Here is a 14186-nt window from a genome sequence, read left to right as displayed (position 1 = left end):
TAAAATAAGTTTTTATTTTCTTGTTGGATCTGGACCGTTCAAATCCGAACGGTGTTGGACTCGAACACCACCGAGGAATAAAATTTGAGGACTTCTACCGTACAAACATCCGGCCCCGCGGGTCGACTCTCCAATTAACTGGTAATTAAAAAATGTGTCTGATATTGGCAGCACCATGTTTTGATAATTGCACAAACTCAGTTTGTCTTTAATTATTTAACAAACTGTCAAAGTAATTACAAATCCCAAAAAGCTCTCAGGAGGCAATTAAAGTCAGAAAAGACAAGATAAGTTTATGCGATTATCAAAACATGGTAGTGCCAATATCAGTCGCCTTAAAAAAGTATAAAGTGGAAAGAGGGGTGCCAATATGAAATATGGGTGTGTGAATATCAATTACCTTAGGAAAGTTATATTCGCCCCTTTTTTTTCTTTGGGAAGCCCCCTCTAGCATGTATTTATGACTAACTCTTTTACACTAGAGGAGGGGGCTGTCCCCAGTAAAAAAAAAAGGGGGGCAAAAATATCATTTCCCTAATTTAATTATCTTTTCCTCTTAATTTAGGGCATCACATGTACGATCAAAGGAGCTCATTTTATATATATATGAGATGATCTGGTGTATAATATATGGTAGATACACCGAAAGCTCCTTCCACTTGTAGGCTATGTTTGAGACTATTACAAAGTATCAATTTGGTCCACTACATACTCAAGCATATAGAAATCTACTTGAGCAGGCTCACGCCTATATGGTGGGCCCCACCGGGCATTATCATCTAGCCGGGATTTACTAGGCAATTTCGCATAAAGCCATTTGCCGCTCACTTTTGCGGGAGAGAATAGCCACATCAGATGAATCAAATGAATAAGACAAAATCAGCTAAAAAGTGAGTGCGTGTGGGATATTTTAGAAATATGTTTCCTTTCCAAACTTTTCCACAGAGTTCTTGCAATCCAAACAGGGGCTCAGAGTAACATTTACTTTGTTCGGATACCCGTAAAAGTCTTTGTAAGTGCAGCCAGAAAAAACAGTGGGGCCCACCTTGTTTGGGTGACCCAAACCATTGATTGGTTAGGCCCTGATGTAGATAGGGTGGGCCTGGAAAATCTTCTCCATAGGATGATCCTAACCCTCCAATCTGTCGAAGTTTCTATATTATGCTGTTCATTTTAAACCTCAACAAATCGGAGGGTTAGGATCATCCTATGGAGATGATTTCTTGGGCCCACGCTGTCTATGTCAGAGGCCAACAAATGAATGGTTTGGATCACCCAAGCAAGATGGGGCCCATAAAGAGATCGCTATGTGCTTGTAAACAAGCTCTTTATGCACTTCATTTAGTAAATCACCTAATTGTTCTTCTACTATTTTTGCAAAAGAAGTCCTCTACTTTGCTTTATCTGCAAAAATAAACATCTAGTTTGACAACTTTTCTATACCAAATATAATGTCTTATCACAACTTGTTCATTTCCACTGAAAACTCTCCATTCAGATGCAATGGAGATTGATAGTGGCACTATACAAAAGAAGCTCTACAAGACTCTGACAACACAGATCATTACTTACTAATTTAAGCTGCTCAAAAGCACAGAAATTCAGAGAAAATCTCAATTCTCAAAGTGGGTTGTTCATGGATCCATACAAACAAAATGAAAAGTAGAAGCCTTTAAAGAATGTTTAAAGTCTAATCGCTCAGAACTTTGAAGCCCGGAATATTTAGAATAACTAATGGCTGCTTGAGAATCAGAAGATAAACTATAGCTTTCTTCTATAACCATACTTCATAAGACATGGTTCATAAAACCTTGATACAAAAGTGTGTCTACTTTAACAACAGAAAAAGGGATTAGTAATAATAAATTCACAAAACAGTAATCTATCTATTATATAAAAATAGCACCCTTTCCTTTAAGCACCATCCTGCATGGCACACATCTATTATATGATGTGTCATCCAAATCTTCCATTTGTTGGGCCACAATGTAAATGAAATGTTTATCCCTTCTGCATCTCATGTTTCAGTGGGGTAGGGGGGTCCACCATTTTACAACCATGCACAGCATAGGCCCATAGTAGTAGTATTGATAACAGAAATAGTAATGATTTTGTTATTAATTATCATCTTAGATTGAGATATATTGATGACTAATGTGCTTAAATCTGATGTTTCACCCCTCTTTCAATTGATCATATCAAAATTAAAATTGAAAAAAGGTTACACTAAAATGAGTTTGAATAATATATTAGTGTTGTGAAACAAGAATTCTGAAAGTAGATTTGGGAGCAAGGAAAGTGAAAGGGATGGGAAGAACATGGGGTTGATCTAATACCCATCTGAATTGCTTATTCCCCTCCACTTTATTTTTCCCTCAACAGTATATGCAGACTCCACATTCTCAAAAAGACATGCCTGAATGGAATTGGTCGGTTACATCCAAATAAAAAAAATTCAATGTGCATAAGAACCAAAAGTAGTTTCCACTAGGAACTTTTAGTATAAAATGACTTCAACCCTTCTGACTCTGTACTTGTTTTCCAAGCCAACTGAGTTAATTCTTTGCTTCGAACTGTTCTTGTGGTCACGCATGTTAAGGTGGAAGTTTACATTTTATCGACTTTGCGAAACATAGGCGGATTCTCTTTCATCTATCTAGTTGCTGATAGTGACAATGCCCATCAAAATCTGAGTTGGGTTCATTGAATTTTGGAAGTGTCATCTTTTATATCTAGTTATAAAACCATCTCTGTGGAAGTTTGAGTGTTTATTATTTGCATTCGCCAGAAACTAGTTGTAATTTGTCCTTACTCTCACCTAAGTTACCATGGAATGCACCCAAATGTTCTCTCTGGTTTTCTTCATTTGCTTGTGTTTTTTCTTTCCTTTTACAGAGGGAAGATTTCACAACCATACAAAACAAAAGCATGGTCAAGCACAACCCTCAATTTCTCCACCACCAAGCTCAATTGAAGCACTACCAGGCTCAATTGCACCACCACCTAGCCTTCCACCAGCCCAGGCTAATGTGAGTTCTAACGCCAATTCCTCTAATTCACCACCACCAAGCTCAATTGCACCACCACCTAGCCTTCCACGCTCTAATAAGTCCACCTCTAATTCACCACCACCTAGCTCAATTGCACCACCACCTAGCCTTCCACGCTCTAATAAGTCCACCTCTAATTCACCACCACCTAGTTCAATTGCACCACCACCTAGCCTTCCACGCTCTAATAAGTCCACCTCTAATTCACCACCACCTAGCTCAATTGCACCACCACCTAGCCTTCCATCAGTCCCGGCTAATGCGAGTTCTAACACCAATTCCTCTAATTCACCACCCCCTAGCTCAATTGCACCACCTAGCACCAATTCCTCTAATTCATCACCACCTAGCTCAATTGCACCACTACCTAGCCTTCCACCCACTAATAAGTCCACCTCTAATTCACCATCACCTAGCTCAATTGAACCACCACCAAGCTCAATTGCACCGCCACCTAGCCTTCCACCCTCTAATAAATCCACCTCTAATTCACCATCACCTAGCTCAATTGAACCACCACCAAGCTCAATTGCGCCGCCACCTAGCCTTCCACCCTCTAATAAATCCACCTCTAATTCACCACCACCTAGCACAATTGCACCCACAACTAGCTCAATTGCACCAGAGCCGGCTAATGCGAGTTCTAATGCCAATTCCTCAAATTCACCACTTGTTTTTGACGTGCGATCATTTGGTGCGATAGGGGACTCTGTCACTGATGATACAGAGTCATTCAAGACTGCGTGGGAAACAGCTCGCCAAATTGAATTGGCGATTCTCCTCGTTCCTAAAGGTTACTCTTTCATGATCCATCCAATGATTTTTGCGGGTCCTTGCCAGAATGGCTTCACATTTCAGGTACATCGAGTTACTCTAGCCAAGAGCAAGTTTTGATTTAATACTGAACAGAAAACTAATCAGTTTTGCACTTGGATTTTTTCTCAATTTCGAGAAGGTCGACGGAATTCTCATGCCACCCGATGGCCCTGATTCATGGCCATCAAACAACTCTAGGCGCCAATGGCTGGTTTTTTACAGAGCCAATGGAATGACACTCCGAGGAGGCGGAATTATCGATGGGAAAGGAGAAAAATGGTGGAACCTCCCATGCAAACCTCACAAGGTAGAGCTATATTTAACATACAAGTGAATTTCCGTGACAAAATCTAAAAAAATTTATTCCTTCAAGAGTCATTCTGATAATTTATATTTGTGAAACAGGGGGTAAATGGAACCACACTACCTGGACCATGTGATAGCCCTGTTGTAAGAGTCAACTAATCTTCATAAACTTGACATATATTACATAAACAATGGTAGTATCTAATACAGTACTATTTTCTTATGCAGGCTATACGGTTCTTCGTGAGCTCGAATTTGACGGTTCGAGGACTGAAAATTCGGAACAGTCCTCAGTTCCACATTCGATTCGATAACTGCAGGAACATTCTTATAGACACTATTTCAATAAGTTCCCCTTTAAATAGTCCCAACACTGATGGAATTCACATAGAGAATTCAGACACCGTGGGAATATATAATTCTGTCATCTCAAATGGTAAATCCAAAAGCCTACAAATCTTCTTTTTTACTCCATTTAACAAACCTACATCTAACAATCTGCCATTACAACTGATTTTTCGTTTAGGAGACGACTGTGTATCTATCGGAGCTGGTTCTTCGAATGTAGACATACAAAATGTAACTTGTGGACCCAGCCATGGAATCAGGTATACTGTTTTATCTGATACAGAAAATTTTACATTGAATTCTTGATGTAGGACACTATTTGATACAGAAAATTGTACATTGAATTTTTGACGAAGGACACTATTTGTTGTTTTCTTTAGATTTATTATTATTTGGATTACTTAAAAGAGTTATGGTTATATTAGAAGTCCCACTCTTAGTTGGATTACAGATAGAGTTTATCCTAATACTAGTTGGATTAGAGATAGAGTTGGAGTAGAAGAGTTTGATGTCTATAAATATGGACATGTGAATAAAGAATTGAAAAATCTTTTATTGAGTAAATTTATTTAGTTTGCTTCTTCCCTTGTGGATTTAAGTGTGTTTATCCTAATATGTTTTGTGTGTGTTTTTATCAGCATTGGAAGCTTAGGATACCACAACTCTCGTGCTTGTGTATCGAATATATCGGTTAGTAACTCTATCATAAGACATTCGGATAATGGGGTTCGGATCAAGACATGGCAAGGTGGGTCTGGTTCTGTTTCCATGGTTACCTTCAAAGACATCTACATGGACAAAGTGAGGAACCCGATAATCATCGATCAGTTTTACTGTCTCACAAAGGGGTGTCTCAATCAAACATCTGCAGTTTATGTATCAGACATCTTGTACGGGAACATCAAAGGTACTTATGATATTAGAAGCCCACCAATACATCTTGCTTGTAGTGACTCAATCCCCTGCACCAACATAACACTATCAGAAGTTGAGCTTCTTCCTTCTCAAGGAGACATTGTTTTAGACCCCTTTTGCTGGAATGCTTATGGGGATTTGCAGACGCTTACTATTCCGCCAATATCGTGCTTATTAGTGGGTCTTCCACAATCGATCACAGACAGTGATGTGGACAAATGCTGAGTAATTTGATCTAGAATGTGTGTAAAAAAGCAAGCTATAGATGTATCAAATAAAAGGTCTAATGTGAGAGGACAAAAAGTCTGGTAATGTATATTCCATTACACAGTTTCTAACAGTAAACTCAGCAACAGAATACTTGTTTTATTACTGAATAATTAGAAGAAAAGGGGAATATCTTTTTGAATCTTTCAGTTGAGCATTTAAATTAACATGGGTTAGTCTTGCCAATTGACTTGTAATCATGTCCCAAGAAGCCTTTTGCTTCTTTGGGTGCCACCAAAATTGAATCTTATTAGCAAATGCGATTATTTTAGTTTAATTTTATTTACAAATGTGAGATTAACCATATTTAAATTTAAAGTCATTTGCATAAAAGATCAAATGCGAAGAATTTTTAAGAGGTATCCAAAGAACGGAAGTTCCCTCGACTCTACGGTCGGACTAAACTAATCCACTCCCCCGAGGGGAAGAGAAAAGTTTGTAGGTGGGTCGCTTTGTGAAAGACATTGCTTAGGACCAACGGGTCACACGACAGGTGCATGAGCAACTTTGCACGCTTCGTTCTTCGGCCTTTTGCCTATTGGTTTAATATAAAAATGAAACTTTTGGCATATTTGAATCTCAGAGTGCTGATGCATTTAGAAAGTCATCTAGGCTACCATTCTATAGGAAAGAAGACTTTTTGTAGTTTGTATAACTAAGAAAGCTGCAAAAAGCATATTCGATCCTGAAAATGTTCTATAAAGGAGGCAGACCACAACATATACCTATATAAGTATATGTGCAAACATATACATATATAAATACGTTGTAAATACCTAACAGATGATTGCCCGTAGAGCCAACAAAGCTGCTAAAAAGATATCCAACCTTGTAAAAGAACTATGGAACATCACAAACATGTATATATGCATATAATGTAAAGGCTTAATTACATACATAAATACATGATGAAAATGCTTTGAAAATTTTGTTAATTTGCAGTTATAAGTATGTTTCCGCCAAAAGATGATAGTTTTTTTGGAGCAGCCAAACTTCTAATCCATCGTAAAAAAAATTACCATGTAGTAAGCATAGTTTTAAAACTCCTCCGCGTCATCATGGACTCCCGGAGTTGACTCCCTTTTACCTTGGCCGTATTCTGCATTTTTGCCAACAGAGTCAATAAAACTCGTTTACTCTCCCGAGTACTCAGTGCGTCAACCGCATTCTTCTTGGCCAAAATCCGACATTGATTAGAAAAAAGCCACGAAAGCTAGTAAAATATTACAGAGGGGAGGTGAAGAGAAGAAAAGAAGGGTGGTTGAATAAAGGAACGAGTAATGAAATAGCAAATAATTCAAGAGAGTGAGTGATGAAGAGGAGAAGTTTTAACAAACCGACATTGATTTGAAAATGGTGAAAGTGGGCTGAGTCGGTTGATGCGTTCCCCACATTCTCTCTCACGCGCACATTCTCTCTCACGCGCGTGTAGAGATAGATACTAATAATCATAGCTCGGGCGTAGGCTTACGTGCTTTGGAAAAAGTTATGGGTCGGCGCACTAGCTAAATTCCAAAAGCGAGCCACCAAGCTTGCCTCTTTACTCTCTCTCTCTCATATTGTACTTCTGAAAATCATTCTTTTGTGCAGAATCTCCATAAAAGGATTCCAAAAGTGGGTATCTATTTACCGACAGTATCCTCTTTCTCTTTCTTGTGTACTAGTAAAAATGCACCTGCGATGCAAGTGCTATCCATTTAAAATTGTACATACCACATCATAAGTTGATCTAAACCATCCATGTGATGGAACACAACATCAATAGGTCATGCCCGTAAAATCATTTCCATAGGCTGATCCTAGCCCTCCAATCTATAGAAATTTCCATGATTGTTGTTCCTCTTGAGGTGCCCAGAATTCGTCAATATTTTTACAGGTGTCATGCATTCGTAATATCAACATTTATATAATTTGACACACACATAGTAAATAAAGAAAAGTAGTTTTTTCATCATCGTTAGGGGTGCAACTTGAGTGTCAACCCGTCCCAATTCGAGTTGGGTAGGGTCGGGCTGACCCGATTTGATATGGTACCAATTGTTGGCCACCTCAACTCAAGCCGGATTGTTTTGGATTTTGAGAACCAATAGTGAGTCACCAATAATCTGTTTTTAACTCACAATCGGTTCTCAAAATCCAAACCAAACAGGGACTAAAATTAACAAAGGGAAATATTATCCGCACTACTATATTTTGATGATCACACTCCTCACTTTGTTCAAGTACGGTATGGCCTGCACCATAGGATTATCCAAACCGTCCATTGTGGACTGTGGAGACTATTTCAATGTTAAAAAAGAAAAACACAAATATACATAACTTCTTCAGATGGAAACCAAATCAGGTCAGGTCGGGTTGCCCGACAGCCCAACCAGACCGAACCCGATTTCCAATTGGGGTTGATTTTTTGCAACCCAACCGAACCTGATTTGTGAAAAAGCTTAACCCGACCCAACCCAAATTCGGGTTGAACCCGATCTGCGTGGGAACATCCAAGTAACAACGACGGTTTGAAATTATATATACTGCTAATGTCCTCACTCCCATATTTTATAATGGCACTACTCACCGTATTTTGATTATCGCACTCCTCACTCTATTAAAAGGTACGGTATGGCCCGTACCCTGTCGGTACTTTTCCTATGTAGATTACGATTTTACCCTGAAATAATTTCTCATAGAGATAGATGTTAGATATCAGCAAAGGGGTTAATGGTAAAAGAGTAATGCTGACATGTAAATCCCAGATAAAAAGAAAAGGAATTTCTTTTGGATGGGCCACTTCCTACATAGGTTGTGCCATAAAAATAATTTTCATAGGTTGATCCGAACCCTCCGATCTATAGAGGGTTATAGGTTGATCTAAACCGTCCATGTGATGGAACAATATATCAATCGGTTCTGCCCGTAAAACCATTTCCATAGGTTGATCCTAGCCCTCCAATTGATATAAGTTGATCGTAGCCCTCCAATCGATAGGGGTTTCCATAATTGTTGTTCATCTTTAGGTGCCCGGAATCCATCAATATTTTGCAAGTGTCCTGCATGAGTAATATAAATTAGTTCTTTCGTCATTGTCATATGTTTTTGCCTCTTCTTAGTAGTTTTTTGCCGTAATTGTCATAGACACGTACCCCGTGTCGGTACTTTTCGTATGTAGATTACGATTTTACCCTCAAATAATTTCTCATAGACGCATATGTTAGATATCAGCAAAGGGCTTAATGGTAAAAGAGCAATGCTTACGTGTGTATCAAAAGGTGGGACACAAGCGGAAATAACGACAAATGACACAAATGCCCTTACATGTGAGATACAATTGGAATTATGGCAGTGGGACACAAGCGGAAATAACGGCAAAGGGTGGAACACATTAACCCATCGTTTTGCCTTTATATATAGTAGTTTTCTCATAGAGGCAGATGTTAGATATCAACAAAGGGCTTAATTGTAAAAGAGTAATGCTGACGTGTGCATCAAAAGGTGGGACATAAGCGGAAATAACGGCAAATGACACAAATGCCCTTACATGTGGGATACAATTGGAATTATGGCAGTGGGACACAAGCAGAAATAACGGCAAAGGGTGGAACACATTAACCCATCAGTTTGCCTTTATATATAGTAGTTTTCACATAGAGGCAGATGTTAGATATCAACAAAGGGCTTAATGGTAAAAGAGTAATGCTGACGTGTGCATCAAAAGGTGGGATACAAGCGGAAATAACGGCAAATGACACAAATGCCCTTACATGTGGAATAAAATTGGAATTATGGCAGTGGGACACAAGCGGAAATAACCGCAAAGGGTGGAACACATTAACCCATCATTTTGCCTTTACATATAGTAGTTATTATTATTATTATTATGATTTGATTAGATTAGATTAGATTGGATTGGAATTTTGGAAATTACTCTTGTATCTCTTGTATTGAAAGTACGAGAACTACCATTAGGGGTAGAGTCAAAATAATAAAATGGTTATCTCTATCGTGTATTGAAAGTTTGAAAACTACTGAAGTGTAACAGAGTGTGAAAGTGGGTGTTTGCAGACTGTTACCCTCTCTTTGGTCATTTGATGTGTAACATAGGAAGCGGATCGGGCCCAGTCGCACACTATGTCTGCGTGATCAAGTGGGTCCATTCGTGAACATGACATTTCCTGAAGAAAAAAGTACGGAATGTGGGCTCATGTTTCGAGAAATTACAGATTTCGGGCACCTTTTAAAATAAGAATGAAACACGGGCTAATCTTCAAAATCGGGTGGTCAAAAGATCCTGATACCCTTCTGACATGGACACAGTCTTCCTTTTTCATTACCACCTCTTAAATTGGAGCGCTTCACAAGGCTTATTTTGGTTCGTTTGAATGTGTATTTGAACAGACAGAACACTGGGTTCGTTTCTATCTTGGCCGTCGGAAATAACTAGAGACGGATGGATGCTTGACACGTGTTGGAAAACTTTTTGGAACGCCGACAATCCAAAGTCAATCATTTTCTTTTCTCACTTCTCTTTTGGCTTAGAACGGTAACGTTATTGAATGCGTCTCTTTTGGCTTAGAATCTTTTCACTTCTTTTTTGGTCCTTACTTCTCTTTTGGCTTATAACAATTACTTTATTGAATACGTCTCTTTTGACTTAGAACGACGACGTTATTGAATATTTTATTATTTATCATGTCTCTTTTGGCTGAGAACGCCGTCGGAATATGAAGGGGTACGCCGGCGAAAATAAGGTGGAAGCTGAATAGGGTGTACGCCGGCGTAAATAAAGGTGTACGCCGGTGGAAATAGGGTGCAAGCAGAAATAGGGTGTACGCCGGCGGAATTCATGGGTACGCCAGCGGAAATAGGGTATACGCCGGCGTAAATAATGGGGTAGGCCGGTGTAAATAATGAGGACCAAAAGAGAAAGGAAAATATTCTAAGCCAAAAGAGACGTATTCAACAACGTTACCGTTCTAAGCCAAAAGATAACTGAGAAAAGATAACGTCAGCGTTCCAAAAAGTATTCGATAACATCAGCGTTCCAAAAAGTATTCGATAACGTCAGCGTTCCAAAAAGTTTTCCAACACGTGTCAAGCATCCATCCGTCTCTAGTTATTTCCGACGGCCAAGATAGAAACGAACCCAAGGTTCTGTCTGTTCAAATACACATTCAAATGAACCAAAAGAAGCCTCGTGAAGCGTGCTAATTTAATAGGCAATAATGAAAAAGGAGGACTATGTCGATATCAGAAGGGTATCAGGGTCTTTTGACCACCCGATTTTAAAGATTAGCCCGTGTTTCATTCTTGTTTCAAAAGGTGCCCAAAATCTATAATTTCTCAAAACATGAGCCCCCATTCCGTACTTTTCTCTTTCTCCAAAGTCATGCCAACAAATATCAGAATCTTGGAGTGCAAAGCCTTTGTTCTTAGAAATGTTCAAATGGAGTCATTGTTACTTTATATCTTCTATACAAATCGAGGCCACGAGATGAATGTCCAGATCACATGTGTGGGTCCAGGTTAACCTTTTTCTTAGTGTCATCTTCTTTGAGGCAAAAATTAAAGGCGGTCGTGATAAGTGATACCCCTCCACGATCGCCCTCTTGTACCGACTTCTGTGTATAAAATACTTCGGAAATATTGCCAATGGGAGACACCAAAATACGAGAATGGCCCAATTTTGAAAAATTGTTAAAGAGGGTTGATAACTCCCTTATGAGAGTTTGATAACCCCATTTAGAGGGTTGATAACCCCATTTTAGAGACTTGATAACCCCATTTCATCCCTCTCTAATAATTTTTCAAAAGAGTGTCCCCCGCTGGCAATTCTCGTATTTTGGTATCCACCATTAGCAATTTTTCGAACAACTTTTAATCCCACTGAGAAGCGGCGTGCATGCTACAAACAAAGTGGCGGGTGGATTTATCAATTTCTTGAAAACAAATATTTGTTGGAGATCGGTGTAATGATGGAAGGCCACGTGACACTTTCTATACACATGTATTGGATCAGGGCTGTTCATCCAATGGACACATCGTTGGATAATCCTAACCTTCCTATCAGAAAGAACTGAGCAATGCTAGACAAGTTATTTTTAGGTCTACAGAAGTAGTAGAGTTTAGGGTATATGACATCTCCACAAATCACAATGGGGCCTCAGATTGATCAATTTGGGTATGAAAGGTGGGCCCAATTGAAACAAAGACGTTGAAATTAAAGCATTCCTAATAAATTTAATCGGCTTGAAATTGGCACTACCATGTTTTGATAATTGCATAAACTCAGCTTGTCTTTTCTTTTTTGAATCCGCTCGCTAGAGCTTTTTGGGAATTGTAATAGCCTTTGAGAGCTGTTTAAATAATAAAAGAACAGATGAGTTATTGCAATTATCAAAACATGAGGGTGCCAAATATTAGTTACCATAAATTTAGCCATTTGTAACAGTATTCCACATTAGCAAATGATATGTTTTGATAACAGGCAGTAAATAAACTTGTCCTATATGCATTGACCCGATTAAACTTGTCCTATATGCTTTTTTTGAAAAGTAACTGATGGTTAAAGCATATATGACAAGGTGAATTAGTGAATATCAAAACATGGTTGTGCTGATATCATTTGATTCCACATTTAATTGGCACTAAATAAAGTTGCCTATATCATATGCATCGCCCTTTGTTTCTATCGTCAATCCCCGTTTTCTTTTTATTTTTCTGAGAACGGGATCCCATTTTGCTAGCAGTGCTCTAACATCCAGTAATGTGTATAGAGAGCCCTGCTAGGAAAACGGGATTCCGTTTTAGGAAAAAAAAAGGGGCTTCAACCATGAGAGCCACGTCCAATAGACATAGTAGGCACAAAGTGGACGGTTTAGATCAATACAATATGGGACCCACTATGCCATAGTAGGCACACTCGTTGAATTATGGAAATTAGAGAATAAACAATCCTAATCCTTCCATTTGTGCCCGCTAAATGGAAATTAGAGAATAAAAAGCATTAATACTCCACATTCATCAAGAAAATTTAGATAAAAAATAGAGGGTTAGATTAATCCAACGGTATAGATTCACTATAAATCTAGAAGAGGTATGCTCATCATCTAGAAACCATAACTCTTCTCTGCTTTATGCCCTTTAACCCTAGGTCTATTTCCTTCATTTTATAAAGTTCCTAATCATAAATCTATTTCTAATTTTAGTCCTCATCATGTGTCCTATATATGTTTGATTCTTTGTCTCCATAAATTTGAGTACTAAACTCTATTTGTGAACCCTAATTTTTAATAAAATATTAAATTATGATTTTTGAAAACCCACCCTAATCCACTCTGATTTCATCATCTTCTCCTTGTTATGGATTGATATTTCTCCTCGTATGGATTGATATTTCTTTCTCAATTCTTTTTGTGGGATTGTTATTCTTTTAAGGTTTATTGCTCTTTCATTTGAGGAATATTGTGCTTTCTTTGTGGGCTGTTGTGCCATGTACGAACGACACATCTTGTGAACTATTGTTACGTTATGTGAATTGTTATTATCATTGGATGGATTATGCACTGTAGTACTCATAGAGTTTGTTGTTGGTATGAATCCAGCTAGATGGAAGGAGGAGATGAGATTCAAGAGAAGAAACTTATTCTCTTGATGCCAAACACAAAGAACAATGCCCGAGTTGTTGTAATACACAAGAGATTGTAACTAAATTTCACTAAATGGCTTGTAAAAGACGAAGGTATGAGGCCCAAATTATATGCTACAATTCAAATTCGAGATTAACACTTTTTAACTCTATAGCATTCCTAACCAACCATTTACACACTATCAAATGTAAAACATAGATGTGACATCTCATAATGTAGTGTTAGTTTCTTTAAAACGATTTTCACATAAGTTGGATCAATCTTAACCGTTAAAAATTCTTTAACTGGTCATCTGTAAAAAAAATTAACCCAAATTCAAGCAAATTTTTGGCCTAAAAGTCAATCTCAACCATTCAAAATCAACCCAAACCTCCTCAAGCTAGTCTACGCACGCTTGTACTCTTAAATTCATCCTTAAACTCCAATCCTTTAGAACCTGGACTCTATAAAGGGGTGACAAAGTCCTATTCAAGAGAACAACTAGAATTTCTACATATACAATAATTTTCTAGAGATTCACTCTTAAACTCTAATTCAATCATGGCCCTAGGCCTTGTTTGGATTGTGATAATTTTCTGAAAAGGTTTGGAAAAGAAAAACTATTCCTGAAATTCTTCCTTTGTCACTTGTTTTTTTCTTTTCTTTTTTTTGGATGGCAATTTCTTCCTTTATCAATGTTTGGTTACACATGAAAAATAATTTAAACCACTTAAATAAATTTTTATCTAGAGAGACATTGAATTTATAATTGCATCCCTCTAAATAAGCCACATCCATATCATTTTTTAGGGAAGTGATAAAAATACCCCCTTATCTTTCTTGGGCCACCCCTTGTAGTACATTTAGA

General features: G+C 38.1%; 1 protein-coding gene across 2 annotated transcripts; it reads left to right on the top strand.

Annotated features, from left to right (window-relative positions):
* The first annotated feature begins 2551 nt into the window (after positions 1 to 2551).
* LOC143880752 (polygalacturonase At1g48100-like) lies at positions 2552 to 5813 on the top strand. 2 transcript variants are annotated; one of them, XM_077383726.1, is made up of 6 exons: positions 2552 to 3908; positions 4006 to 4173; positions 4272 to 4316; positions 4401 to 4608; positions 4699 to 4780; positions 5159 to 5813. In XM_077383726.1, the coding sequence occupies exons 1-6, from the start codon at positions 2829 to 2831 to the stop codon at positions 5658 to 5660; spliced, it is 2085 nt and encodes a 694-aa protein (XP_077239841.1). In that variant the 5' UTR covers positions 2552 to 2828; the 3' UTR covers positions 5661 to 5813. The 2 variants fall into 2 exon arrangements, with proteins under 2 accessions (XP_077239841.1, XP_077239839.1); XM_077383724.1 differs by having other exon boundaries at positions 4401 to 4780.
* The last annotated feature ends 8373 nt before the right edge of the window (positions 5814 to 14186 follow it).

Source organism: Tasmannia lanceolata, unplaced genomic scaffold (assembly GCF_043159265.1).
Source record: "Tasmannia lanceolata isolate RefF3 unplaced genomic scaffold, GAP_Taslan_0.1 ptg000007l, whole genome shotgun sequence".
NCBI classification, from domain to species: Eukaryota; Viridiplantae; Streptophyta; class Magnoliopsida; order Canellales; family Winteraceae; genus Tasmannia; species Tasmannia lanceolata.
The sequence above is the reverse complement of the archived record's forward strand: the minus strand, read 5'-3'. Positions and strand labels throughout refer to the sequence as shown.

Coding starts and splice junctions, on each gene's coding strand:
- LOC143880752 (XM_077383724.1), top strand. CDS start 2,829: ATGGAATGCACCCAAATGTTCTCTCTGGTTTTCTTCATTTGCTTGTGT. Junction 3,909..4,005: donor AGAATGGCTTCACATTTCAG/GTACATCGAGTT, acceptor AATTTCGAGAAG/GTCGACGGAATTCTCATGCC. Junction 4,174..4,271: donor TCCCATGCAAACCTCACAAG/GTAGAGCTATAT, acceptor TTTGTGAAACAG/GGGGTAAATGGAACCACACT.